General features: G+C 42.6%; 1 protein-coding gene across 1 annotated transcript in view; it reads left to right on the top strand.

Moving 5' to 3' along the window:
* Positions 1-10,599, top strand: part of LOC147458498 (ankyrin repeat domain-containing protein 2A-like) — a 46,387-nt gene extending 35,788 nt beyond the window's left edge. The window contains exons 3-8 of the mRNA XM_086513142.1: positions 8,371-8,577; positions 8,676-8,824; positions 8,940-9,114; positions 9,221-9,313; positions 9,439-9,578; positions 10,282-10,599. Coding sequence (XP_086369268.1) covers positions 8,371-8,577; positions 8,676-8,824; positions 8,940-9,114; positions 9,221-9,313; positions 9,439-9,578; positions 10,282-10,381 — 864 coding nt within the window. The 3' untranslated portion in view covers positions 10,382-10,599. The remainder of the gene's footprint in view (positions 1-8,370; positions 8,578-8,675; positions 8,825-8,939; positions 9,115-9,220; positions 9,314-9,438; positions 9,579-10,281) is intronic.
* Positions 10,600-13,762: the final 3,163 nt, after the last annotated feature.

The following is a 13,762-nucleotide window of genomic DNA, read 5'->3' as shown; positions in this document are numbered from 1 at the left end:
ATTGATTTCTCTTTGGATCTGTGTTGACAATATTCTAGTGTATAACTTTATGGATAAGGAAATTGGAAATGGGAATTCCCGAACTTGAATCTGATTGATGTTTAATCTCTCATGTGATTTTGTTTGAGTGCAGGATTGAGAGACGAAATGACTGCAGCATTTAGGTCTTGAGATTCTATAGACATGATCGCAGTAAGATTTAGCTAATCCAACATCAATGAGATAGGGTGTGGATCTAGATGCGGGTCTTAGATCTGGAATGAATATATATGAGATTTGATTTGAATATGATCTGAATGTGCATTGGTTGAGTCATCTTTGTGCAAGTGGTAGATTTGTGTTGTCTAGTGTGTTAGTTCTTGTTGCTTAATGGAATATTTTCTTAATTTTTTCGAGTAATTTCTTTTTATTGAAATTAGGATATTTAAATATGTGCACTTGAACCGAAAGGTTAGAAATTGTAGATCTATTGGAATTATCAAAAAGCCATCAGGAACGGACAACTCTGACGTGTCATATGATGGGTGACATTAAGCATGGTGAAGGGGTTGTACTGTTAGCTCGGTAGGAGAGATTGGGGAACGGATTCGCGATGCGTCATGTGATGGGTGACGGAAGCATCGGAAAGGGAATGTCCCGTGGGTCGGGCACGAAACCCGAACTGGAAAAAGGAATACGCGTAGAGACGCAAGCACAAGAATAAAGATGGCTTTTGAGAAGCTTTTCTTAAAAAAGAGGAATATTTTAACGTGTTTTTCGAGAAGAGCATACGCTTTTCCGCGAAGAATCTATGTTTGCATATGCTTTTCGGGAATAGCATACGCTTTTCCGCGAAGAATCTATGTTTGCATCGCATTTGTGCATGTGGGAAGTGCTGTGAAAGCATTGTTTTTAACCTATACAGTTTTATTGAGTTTTTGGGCAGATTCAGACCATTTTTAAAATACGCCGGCCGCCCACTTAATAAGTGGGCAGCCACTTGGAAAATAAAGCAACAAAAACCAGCCAACGATCTCTCTCTCTCTCTCTCTCTCTCTCTCTCTCTCTCTCTCTCTCTCTCTCTCTCTCTCTCTCTAGTAGCAAAAAAAAAACCTGCCGCAATCTCTACGCATGCTGTCAGCGTTCAGCTATTTTTGTCGTGGCCAGGGAGCTATAAAAGCATCACACGCCTTCTCTCAGGGAAAGAGTTGCCAACGCCAGCAAGAGGAGACTCTGTCTCGAGAAGATGTAGAGATCGCGAGACTACAAAGCATGAAGATCGCTTTTTTCACGCAAAAATCCACAGGTATTTATTGTGGATTCGCCATACGAATTGTTATCCCGTGTTCGTGTGTATTTGTAGGTACTTCATCGCGAAGGAGAAAGCGAGAAGGCCTCAGCCTACGCTTTGGAATTCCAAGAACGGAATTTGGAAATTGTTTGCAGAGCCTTGACTCCGAGTACAGACGGAAAAAGGATTGAGAGCTCGTCTCTTGGATTCCCCTCATGGGAAGGAACGACCATCGAGTGTGAGTTAATGAACGGAGGGGTTTTCTTCGGTTTTTGTGTTTGTAAAAAGATTCTCCCTAATAAAGGAATTCTCTTTAAAGGGGGGGGGGGGGGGGGTGACCAACCCATTTCTGGTTCCAAATACTGTGTCGAACTTCTCCCTCAACTCTGTTTAGTTGAATGATTATTTATCTTTAGTTTGTTGATTATTCGTGTGACTCTCGTTTGTGACAGTCTTTAAGAGTCAATGTCTATTGAATTGATTTATGGCCTCTGTCTCTCTTTACTGGCGTAATCGAGGGCGAGTACAATTTCTTCAAGAGAGGGTTAAGTCACAAATTGATGACGTGGCATGCCAAATGAATTCGACCCAAATTTATAAGTTGTTCCAAGTTCCAATTGATATGGTCCCGTTCAATGGGGCCCTAGGGACATTAGATAAATTTTATTAAAAAAACCATTGGCGGGCTGGGCTCTACGGAAATTGCGTTGGTTGGTATGGACGCCCCAGAATAGCGCTAACAATGCTGACGTGTCAGCGTATAGATTTTTGTTAATTACGCTCGCTTTCAGCTCTTGGGGAGATTGCTTTTGAGTTTGAAGGCTTTTGATGTAACTGCTTTGCCATGGCCAAAGGGCCTATAAATAAGACCCTTGGACCACTCTCTAGCTCAGTTGTGCTGACGAGCCTTCAAGTAGAGAAGACCCACAAGCAATTGTTCTTTGCTCAAGCATTACTATAAAAAGGGGCGCGAATCTTTGGGGCCAATCTCTCTGGGTATGAAACTACGTCGGACCGTGTCAACTCAAATAAATCATGATTTAAGTGTTTAAAATATTTTAAGTGATTCTCTCTCGTGTGTCGTGCGAGCTTGTCGACTTGGGGTGTCCAAGTCTGCTAGAGGAGCCCCAAATCTGCACCCCATACATCATAGCTTAGGTCATGAAAGTATCAAAAAGCCAAAGTTTGGTTCGAGGTTCTTGAAACTGAACTTGTGAATACATCCTCTCAAGTCTGCCCAAGACTTCATAGGCTCTCGTCAATCTAGTCTCACTGCTTTTATCATAAAAAAAACTGGCCCGTTGAAAACTACCCTCAGATAAGTGTGTATGCATTTGTATACTCCACAATCTCCTGCCAAAAGTAAATGTGGGAGCTGACCTCTTGACCCATTGTGATGTGGTGTTAAACACCATAACCTTGGTTTTACCAAGGTTGACAGACATCCGCTATCCTTTGCAAACACATGTGTGACTTCCAAATGGCACTGTATTCCCTTTGCAAAGAGGTTCTGAAATCAACACCATATCATCATCATATAACAAAAGTGGGATCCATGTCCCTGCTAGCTGTGCTCCTCTGTTTCCTAGTCTCGTAATGTGATCAAAGGCCTCATCTACATACATATCAAACAAATCAGGAGATATGGGCATCCTTGCTTGATTCTAATAGTGGAGTAAACTAGGGTAGAAATCCCCTCGAGAGTGCGTACCTGCCCCGCAGGTGATCTGTACAAAGCCATAATCCCCCTTGTGGGTACCCCCATGACCTGCAGTCGCGACATTAGTCCAGCTTTGGGTAGTGTATCAAAAGATTTGTGGAAGTTCACAAAGCTACAGTATATCCGTTTCTGTCACAAAGTGATGACGTGGCTACGGACAACAGAAACCCTAATTTTTGCAAGAAACCCTAAAATTCTTGCAAACCCTAATTTCTGTCAGAAACCCTAATTTTCGGAAATCGCGGAGGCTATTTTTTTTTTTTGAAAATGATGAGCGACGCAAATTTTGCTTTTTCTCTACAATATGAGAAAGAGAGAGAATGCTTTTGCTTTCAAGTTTTGACTCTCTGTGAGAGAGAGCAATTGCTTTTGATTTGAAGCTTTTGGGGCTCTGCTTTTGGGCTTCCCTTATAACCTTTAAATTAGTGATGTGGGCCTCACTTCTCAGAGCATCTGGACGCAGAGTCTGAGAGTGAAACCCTAGCCACTCTCTTGTACTTTGATTTGATTAATATAAAAAGAAATACCGAAAGGGGCACCAGTCTTTGGGGCCAATATCTCTAGGCACGGAACTCCGCCGGGCCAGTGTACATCTATTGTGATCTATGACTTGTTTTGAAGTGGTTATTTGGTGCTGTTGCGGTTGATTCTTGACTTGGAGTGTCCAAGTCTGTTACAGTTTCCCATGTGCCTTGCCCTCCTCAATAATGACTCATAGAGTTAAGATGTGATCAAGAGTAGAGAAATCCCTCCTGAAACTTACCTGTCATGCTACTCGTATTCCCTGTCTCTTTGTCCATGCGCTCAGATGTTGCCCAAGAATGGATGTGTATAACCATGTTAATGTGTGACGGATCGAAATAGTACGATAGGCTCCATAGGGTAACCTCCCTTTAGGATAGGCACGATAGTAAACAAACTCCAAGTCTAAGGTAGGTCCTCACACATAGCACGGTTGAACATCATAGCTAGAAGCTCTGCAAGCATATCTCTGGCACGAATTTAATACTTTGCCACCAATCCCTCATGCTTCTTTCTGTCTGTCGCTTTCCTCACCATCTTCGTTGTAAAGAAGGCATATGCATGTGGGCATGGCTCTGTTGGATCCGGTAGAGGTGGGTGCCCCGACACTCTGTATAGGGATGCCGCATATCAGCCCCACACCTCCGGAGAAGTAATAGCTAGAATGGGAGAGGATTCATGAAAAAGCCACCAAGCCTCAACCAAAAATAGCTGGTGTAACTTTTGCTCAAGGCTAGCTAGAAAGGCCCTCTTCTTTGACGTACTAAACGTTGGAAGGTAATGGACGATTGTCTATGAGTGATGACTCCCAAAGAAACCTCTCTCTGTGGTCGGGCTCTCAAATCTTTGCACTTCATCATACCAATTGTTGTGGGGCATAGTCCTAGAACGGCGTCTCTCCACGGGATGTGTATGTGGGTAGGCCTCCCTAGCCGCATCCCGTAGAGTCTCCGTTAGACTATGGGTGAGCTCCTCCAAAGGTCGCCCTGTATCCTATGTGCATAGGCGTCTTTAAATCCCATCCATTTAAGCAGAGTCCGTCAAAGTGAAAGTATATCTTGTAAGTCCTGCTTTTCATGTTCTCTGAGTTGTGGTGAAGTGGAATGAGATGTGCAATGTCAAAAGGGCATGGTTCATTGCTATCCCAATGGGCCGGGGTCCAATTGTAAAGTCTTTAATATGGGAAAGAAAGCTCGGGGTGGCCGTAATATAATCCACTGTGCTAGCCTCATGATGATGTGGGAAGCAAGTAAACCCGACGGTGGGAATCTCTATAAGCCATTAAGTATAACTAACGTTCCCATATCTAGCAAGTATCTCCCATATTATGTACATTGTGTATCATGTGAGCGTCTGTCCAGCCCCATGTCTATGGTGTCCAACTCTCTTAACATCTCCTCCGAGTATCATAGAAGACTGTCTGATGGTTGCCCGTTCGGGCATTGAAGTACCCCAGGAGAATGATGTTCCCATCTCTAGAGAACTTCCATATGTCATCAAGCACAGAGAAAAGAGACTCTCCTCTAGCTGAGGCATAGGTTGATGTACTTGGAGCAAAGTAGCATATGGCAATATAGAGAAATCTCTCTGTTTCAGCCTTCAATCTCACCCACATGTACCTTGCACGATCGTCTCTCGAAACAATATGTACAAGCAACTGCAAATCTTCCTGGAGAAGAATTGCCCCCCGGATCCCCTACTCCCATGCTTTGATCTCGCATCTACTGGATGAGCCGTCTCCCATGTGTATCCAGTCACATGTGCCATCATCTGACCAAGGGCTTGGTGAGTCCCTGAATAGAACACTATCTCTGTCTCTAAAGTTGTCCTCCAAGGACCCACATCAAACTTGAGGGACCCATTGTAGTTCCACACTGCTATTTTAAGTTTGGTCCCATAGGTCTCCAATCGTCATGTGGAGCGTCGCTACATGATGACCACCTTCCCTTCTCTATTGAAGGCTATCTTTCCTTTTTCCCTTGCCGCCCTAATCTCTGGCATAACTTCCTGCATGTGGGCAAGCTGCGATAGAGTGAGATCATCGCCAAGGAATATGCCGGTCTTCTGTAATGCGGGCTTTTTCTTCAAAAACTCTTTCTTTGCCTCAATAATGGGAAAGCGCAAAATAAGAGCACGTTCCTTCTATGTCTCTCCAACACCTCCACTTCTTTTACCGACTCTCCATGCCTTTGTGTGCGTTGGTTTATCTATTCCCATCGACTCCATGAGCTCCCTTACTTCGTCCTTGACTTTATTTGGATCTTTTAGACTGGTAACTCTCACATGTATAGCACGCAAGTGTCTTCGTTGTTCCTCCTCTAGTGTCATGTTGCTGATGGTTGGTGTGGGGGTTGATGCATCATTCCCTTTTCCTTTCTTGGCGACCTCTATCCACTTCTCCGCTAAATCCATCTTCTTGTGCATCTTGGTGATCACCTCCACCCATGTAAACGTCTTTGCTTCATGTTGCTTCTCATTCTCTTTGATCGCCTGCAGTTGCTCCTTGATGACTTTGAGCTCTTTGATCATTGAGGGCTGAAATTCTCCTTCTTCGAGTTCCCCTCTTGTCTTAATCAGCTAGCCTCTTTTGTAAGGGCCGATACTCCCCTCCGAGCGCGTCGATTTCAGCCCTCATATCCCCCTCCTCCACTTTCCATTGTTCCTCTTTGCTAGCTTGCTTTTGGAGGAAACCTATCTTTCGTCCCTCCAACCTTCCATCTCCGATTTCCACTCCATCTCTTTTTCCATCTCTGTGAGGTGTTTGTGAGTGAGCATGAAAGTCGCCTTCAGTTGTCGGGCGGGGGGGGGAGCATGATCTTGCACGATGGGATGAAATGAAATGTATTATTAACGTCTTTAAAAGTCCAAATGACCTATGAGACCAAAAGGTTACATGTGGTGAATCTAATACCAGGTGTGGTACAAAAAGTACAAAGAGCTGAAAAGAAAATAGTTGGTAGGGGTGAGGTGAAATACAAAGGGGAGCTGATACACTGGAGTAGAGGCATCATATACATATACATCAGTATCCAAAATGCTTTAGAGGTTCAATGTCCTCCAAGGTAAGAACTTGGGACGGCTCCTATGCCGCGCCAGTATGGTATGGATCCTTTATCGCAATCTGCGTCGATGTCGGGAGGGCCCCCTCATCCGTGGACGACGGGACCGCCCAACTCTATCGCCCGATCAAGCAGTATGCCTCTGGTGCCTCTGGTGTTGCTATGGTGTGGGGGTTGCTCGAACTTTTCTGTATGTGATTGAAAGAAATCTGTAATTTGCCGTTGTCGCTGGATCTCCCTCATTGTGTCCCTTTTCAAGAGGTCCTCTCTGTGTCTGCAAATCTCCAGTAATTATTATCCGAGGCATCTTTGATCCTGGTATCTCATGACTCTAGAAAGGGGTCCAAAACCCTCTTTGAATAGACAGTGAAAGCAGCCTCGTATCTTATAGTATATTGGACATGACATATGTAATGTAGCTCTGTCTCGGGCTCTATCTGGCACACGTGACAAATCCTGGACTCAGCAGGTACTCCAAATTTACCCGTCTCGATCTCTAGCCGATGTGAGGATGTGCGTATCTGACTAATAGCACATCGTAGGGGATAGATGAGTATCCATGTATCCTTGTCTGATCACAAAACCATCCTCCATAAGTTAGAGAAGATGCTTTCTATAGAAAGCCATGTTCGTACCCAACTCGTGTAGGCTGTATCCATGTCCTCTTCGTATCCAACTGAAGAATCAAGTCCTGTTTGATGAGCTTGGTAATCTCTACCCTAGTGACGGAGATGGAGGGTGCATAATGATTAAGCTCTGATACTACTGTAATCACTTACGGCGCGGGGTCAGACTGAAACACAGAGACAGTTACAATCTGCAAAACTTGGGAACACTTTATCACTTCAAACAATTTGAATAAGTGAACTGAAACAAAGAGTGATGTTGGAGCGGCTATACACACCTGAACTACCACCGTCAATGTCCCCATTTGAGGTATTTCTTTATTAAATTGAACTCTTGTTGTACAAGGATTAGAGGACTGAAATCCAAGAGTTGTGATGATGCAATCACTTGACACCAATCAACAAGTGATCTTTGTGCGTGCAAGTGATGCTCCAAAGGGTTGCTTTTATAGGCCTAGAGGTCTTGCAACAATAGGAGGTCCCCAAAAAGCCGGGCTCTTCAAAAGCACCCTCCCCCCCCCCCCCCCCCCCCCCCCCCCCGCTTTTCCTTAAAAAGAGAGAAGAAAACGTGTTTTTAGAGAGAAATTCAGCAGATTCTAGTCAAAAGATTTCTGCCACGAAGGAAAAAGTGGTGTATTTTGTCATTTTGAAATCCAAGGGAAATTTTTCTTCTAAAGAGAGAACTTGTAGTAATTATTGCTCTCCTTTTTTAGAGAAGCTTTGTTATTTTTTGAACTCGAACCTTTCATAGAATATAGAGGCTTTTGTACTCTTATTTTCTCTCTAATTCATTTCACTAGTCCAATTTTAAACGACCCCTTGTTTTAAGTGTGCTGTTGGCTAGCCCCGATTGCCACTCATTGGTTAGTAGGAAAATGATTTATTGCGAAAATTGGAATTTGGGTGAGACTGGGAGAACGAAGTGCACAGGCGGCAGAGGGAGGGCGAGCGGTGATTGCACAACGGAATGAGCAGACGAATCAGTGCCTTTAGAATTCTTTTCTCTGCCTTTCTGAGTTTGCAAGACTACTTTTTATAACTTACATAAATTTTCAAGATTGAGCTAAAAGGGTCTCTGTTAATTGACCCAATTGTGTTATGACAATCATCAAGATTCAAGGATTGCTTGTTATAGAACACTGACATGCTATTGAGATGACGATTTCTGCCCAGGATCCTAGTATCAAAGACCTTGCAGAACAAATTGCGAAGGATCCTGCTTTTACTAACATGGCTGAGCAGCTTCAAAGGAGTGTGCAAAGTGCCGGGGATGGAATTCCACAACTTGACACTCAGCAGTACTTCAACGCTATGCAAGAAGTCATGCAGAATCCCCAATTTATGACAATGGCAGAGAAATTAGGAAGTGCACTTCTGCAGGTAAGAAAAATGGCCTCTTAAGTGCTGTTTTTGTGTTTCCCTGTGTATTGATATGGGCCTGTGCTTTGTCACCTAACTTCTTACTGCTTGATGCTTAGGATCCTGGGATGGCTGGTATGTTAGAGAATCTGACAAACCCTGCTAGGAAGGAGCAGTTAGAAAGCAAGATGGCAGAGGTGCGAAGTGATCCGACCCTAAAGCCCATTCTGGAGGAGATTGAGAAAGGAGGACCTTCGGCAATGATGAAGTACTGCTTCTGCCAATGATTATTGAAGATCAAGTTTCTTATGGGGTGTTTCTATGTTGTAATGAATGGTTAAAAGTATCAATGAGTGACTTTTATCATATCATTGTTTTTCCAGGTATTGGAATGATCCTGAAGTGCTAAACAAGCTTAGTGATGTCATGGGCTTTGCACTTCCAGGAGGGATGCCTTTTACTGATGATCCTGCGGAGGTTAGGGAGGGAGAGGATGAGGTTGGTGAGGACGAGGAAGAGTTAACAGTGCATCACACAGCTAGCGTTGGTGATGTGGAGGTGTGCCATTTTTTGCTTCTTGTCTTGGGTGTCAGCAATGTTCGATGTAGCTTGACTGTTTGAATTTATAACATGCTAGTAAGCTTTATTAACCTTGCCCACACAGGCATTGAAGGCACTTCTTGCTGAAGGAGCCGACAAGGACGAGAAAGATTCTGAAGGGCGAACTGCCTTGCACTTCGCTTGTGGTTATGGAGAGGTAATTAATTTGTTACTCTGAAGCTAGTAGCTTTGAATTGCTTGAAGGTTCTCGGCTTTTGATTTTATAATCTACAACACAATGATTTGGATGTGCGGGCATTCGTGCAATGTTCAATGTGGCAGGTGAAGTGTGCTGAAGTACTTTTGGAGGCTGGAGTTGCTGTAGATGCTGTTGATAAAAATAATAACACGGCTCTTCATTATGCATCTGGATATGGACGGCAGGAATGTGTTGAGCTGCTGTTAAAGAATGGAGCAGCCGTGTAAGCATCTCCTTTTTCTTTAGTAGTTCTATAATTTGCTAGGGTTTTCTCCACACCTTTGAGATCAGTGTGTATGTCTCTCAAATAGGCAAGCATTTACTTCGCCAGCTTTTAAAAAGGCCCGAGTATTCTTCTTAAATTTTTTTTGCTGGGGAAACTAAGGCACATAAGCATGTGTCATCATTACTTGTTTTGGCTTGAAAGGTTTTCGAGGAAAAAAAATTATGCCAAGAGATTTTCTTCATTTTCGAAGAGTTATGTTCCAAGAAGCAAAATTTGCTTCTTGGAAGGTTTCAAAGAAGCAAATTCATTCCCAGATATTTTCTTCATTTCAAATAGTTATGTTTGTTTTGAAGAAACTGATTGCTGAGTTCAGAGAGCTGAAGGTATTCCAACTCGTCTAGCTTCAAGAGTGTTTTGGAAATAGGACATAATTTAAAATCCAAAGAGAGTAGTCAAACTCTAAAAGCACCAGGTCATCATGTGCAAAACATATTCCATTCTCCTGAAATAAAATTAATAAAAAGTATGGCTAGGGCTCAGAATTCAATATGGTTTTCACTGCCATTGTCATAATCCTTTGTCATTTACTAGTTTTCCAAATGATAGATTCGTCACACAAAGTCTGGTTGTGTTCCCATTTCAATTTGTCTGTCACTTTGTTTGGAAATTGTTAATTTATGTTGTCTCATTGTTGCCACAGGACGGTACAAAATCTGGATGGGAAGACTCCCATTGATGTGGCAAAGCTGAATGATCAAACAGAGGTGTTGAAGCTGCTGGAGAAAGATGCATTCTTGTAAAGTAGTGAAGTGTGATAATGGCCTTATTTGTTGCAGTCTCTTCAGTGTCCACTGCATAATACCTTTAAACTTACCAGTGTACAGATTTAGAGGCATTTGCATGTATCCTTCATCCAAACATGCAGGGGGACAAGAATGTGTATCCTGTTTGCCAGTTTGCTCTACTCATTTTGCTCAATTATCTAAATTTATTTGTAATCCAATTGTGCTTTGAAGGATGTTGTGAGTACCATTGTTGCTTGTTGTACTGTAAGTATTTAAAAAAAAATTTGGTTCCACAATGTCTTGAATTCAACAAAGAGATGGCCTACTGTGGTACTTTTGGGTTCCAGGCTTAATTATAAAAAACGACTGTTTGTCTAACCATGTTTGGTGAAGCCTTTGTATCTGATCGTCCAGGATTTGTTTGTTGTCAAATGTTACATCGCTTTTAATAGCATAGGCTGCAAGCCTGTCAAATAACTTGGGAGTTGCTTTGAAGACAATCCAGCATGCCAACAGGGGCTATCTCACTTTTTGGATTTAAAAGCTTCCTCTTTTGGTGATTAGAATGTGAGAAAGAGTCAATCGGTCATTGACTGTATAATTTATCGGTCTGCTATTGTTGGACTTTGTGCACTGTTACCAATGTTAACTTTGCTTTTTGCTTTCAAATGCTTAATTAAGCTGAAATTGAGTCAGAAATGCTCATCTATTTGTCTAGACCCGTGCAGTGCATCAAACAGTTCTGCACTAGAAATCGGCGAAAACTCAATAGATAGGTGAAGTATTTTAGTATTTTGACCTGTCTTTATACTTCAATTCAGTTCACCTTTAGATCTTGTGCCGGGGGCTCGGGGGTGTGCGCATGCGTGCACGTGCTCGCTGCAAGATGTGGAAGGTTAAATTTGGTCAAGACTGGAATAATTGGCCCATTCTTTGATTGGAGACATTCTTATCTAGGAGTATTATCACATTCCCGACCTATTGAGTAAATTTTTATTCAAAACGACAGGCAAGTGTCAGTCAAGAGTAGGAATTGCTTCAGTACTTTTACTGCTCGGCTGAGTCTAGCAAAGATTACCAGAGCAACACTCCTTTTCAGCTATTTATACGTAGAACATTTAGTTCACAAGATGGAACAAGGGCAGGTTAGAATCTTTGGTAGTTTTATTTTGTGCTGTAATCTTAAGTTTTGTGGTTCCTTTTGTTTTGGGCGTGCACATGCGTACATCTATGCAACTGGTTGTCACTTCAAGCTCTTTAGAGTCGTTTGGTTTTGTTGCAGTTCAGAAGCCAAGCACTTGCATTGTTGTTTAGGAGATTAGGTTCGTTTTCTCAATGCAGCGACACCTTGCAATATGAAGCTTACATTAGTTATGTACCGACATAGTCACTCTGTTTCTTTGCAAGGAAAGGGGTTCTATTAGTTGTAAGATCCTGGAGAATGCCCAGGTGCTGCCAATTCGAGGGCAAGTGCAAGATTGAGTTCAAAGCATGCTTTTGATAGAACCATATGTTTTGATTCTTTGAATGTTTTCCTTTTTTCAAAATGTACACCTTTCGGAGCTCTTCACCTATCGGCCATCTCTTGCATTGAATCCTTATAAACGGTGGGAATGTCGTGCCTTAGTCATGTGCTGGTTCATATTCAGGCTACGTAGTTGAACTTGGTAGTTACTAGCTATAATTGTCGTAGAGTCAATTTAAGTCTAATCCAGATACCTATAAATAGGATCTGTTACTTCATTTTGAGGGACTGTCATTCAGTCGGCTAGAGCGAGCCTTTTAATCGCTAAGCTATTGCTCGTAGCATCATTGAATTGTGTTGTATTATCACCTGGTATCAGTTGTACTCTTCTTCAGTATCTCAATAACCCACTTTTAGTTCTTGTACTCGGTTTTTGTATTTGTACTTTCATTCTAGTTTATCTGATTTTCACGTTGTTTGAAGTTTGAATCTGGTTCTCTATATGATCTGACATCTAACTCGAAGTCTCCAACTTGGAATAGTTGTTAGATATGACTAGCTCGTTCCATTTTGGCGATCACGGTGGTGAGCTCAAGCTCTGTCAGTAGTGAGCTCAACCTCTTGACAGAAATCTATCTCCCAATTGGAATGTGGAGTTATTTGAACATTCACAATGCCGCCCAAAGGATCAGGAAGAGGATGGAGACCTACCACAGTATTCATGGAGGATCAAGTCTATATCAGCAGGATGCTCCGATATCTGCAGAGAATTAGGTCCATATCAGAATTGGAGGAGTGCTTTGATGGTGGACCTAACTTCAAGAATGAGAAGACGGATGCCAACCTTGACTGGAGGGATACTGATGGGCTTGGGGGCTCTCAGCACTCTGCTCAATCAAGGAGGAGGCATTGAGAGATGGCTGAAAGATGCTCTCGCTCACTTAGATGAGGCATTCAGAGAGGGTTGAAAGACACTCTCACTCACAGGGGTCTTAGAAGGCAGACAAGAAGGGCGAAGCAAAGGAACAGATGGGCTGTTGGTGATGGTAGTAGACAAAGCCCGAAAACAGCACATCGAAAGTTAGATAAGAAGAATGATACAGACACAGTGACTGAGACATATAATCAATACAATGATAGGTGGGACGTTAACACTGATCATTACAGCAAACACAAGACGAGAGAGAGATAGTCGGGTCATAAAGAAAAATCCAGACAAATCACGAATCACACTAGCACAAATCCAGACATAGCGAGCGATCTATTACCTGATAATTGCCTTTCCAATATTTGAGGGTGGGAAGAAAGATGATCCTGATGTCCATATACATGCGTTCGAGCACTATGCAGAATTGAAGGACATTGACGAGGATGAATGGGGAGCATACTTCCCACAAACATTGAAGGATACATCAAGGAAGTGGTACTATTACTACCCATCTTGCAAACTGAGGACGTACAACAAATTGATAAAGGAATTCCATCTAGAATATGCCGATGAGAGAGGAGATGAAGACATACTTTGTGAACTAGATAAGATCAAACAAAGTAAGCTCTCAATCAAGAGTTATGTCCCGAAGATAAAAGCGCTTACCAAACACTTGAATAAATCTCTCAAGCAAACGAATGCGGCTTGGTTTTTGAGTTGGTTCACAAGGAAAAGGAGGTACCGGAACCAACGAAAAAATTCAACGATTTGGTGCAAAGGGCTTTGAAGTTAGAGCAACAGACGAAAGAGAAAGGCCTTAAGGGAAGAAGGAACTCGAGTGACAGCAAGTCATTAACTAAGGAGTCGGGGTCCAAACTCCAATTCAAGCTCAATTGAGAGTGAATCAGATGATCGTACAAAGAACAAGAAGAAAGGGTCGTGGATAAAGAAAATCAAAGCAATGTCTAAACAAATCGCAGAATTGTCAAAAATTAGACCAGCA

The sequence above is a fragment of the Adiantum capillus-veneris genome, chromosome 5 (genome assembly GCF_014529385.1).
Source record: "Adiantum capillus-veneris isolate H3 chromosome 5, ASM1452938v2, whole genome shotgun sequence".
Classification (NCBI taxonomy): domain Eukaryota; kingdom Viridiplantae; phylum Streptophyta; class Polypodiopsida; order Polypodiales; family Pteridaceae; genus Adiantum; species Adiantum capillus-veneris.
The sequence above is the reverse complement of the archived record's forward strand: the minus strand, read 5'-3'. Positions and strand labels throughout refer to the sequence as shown.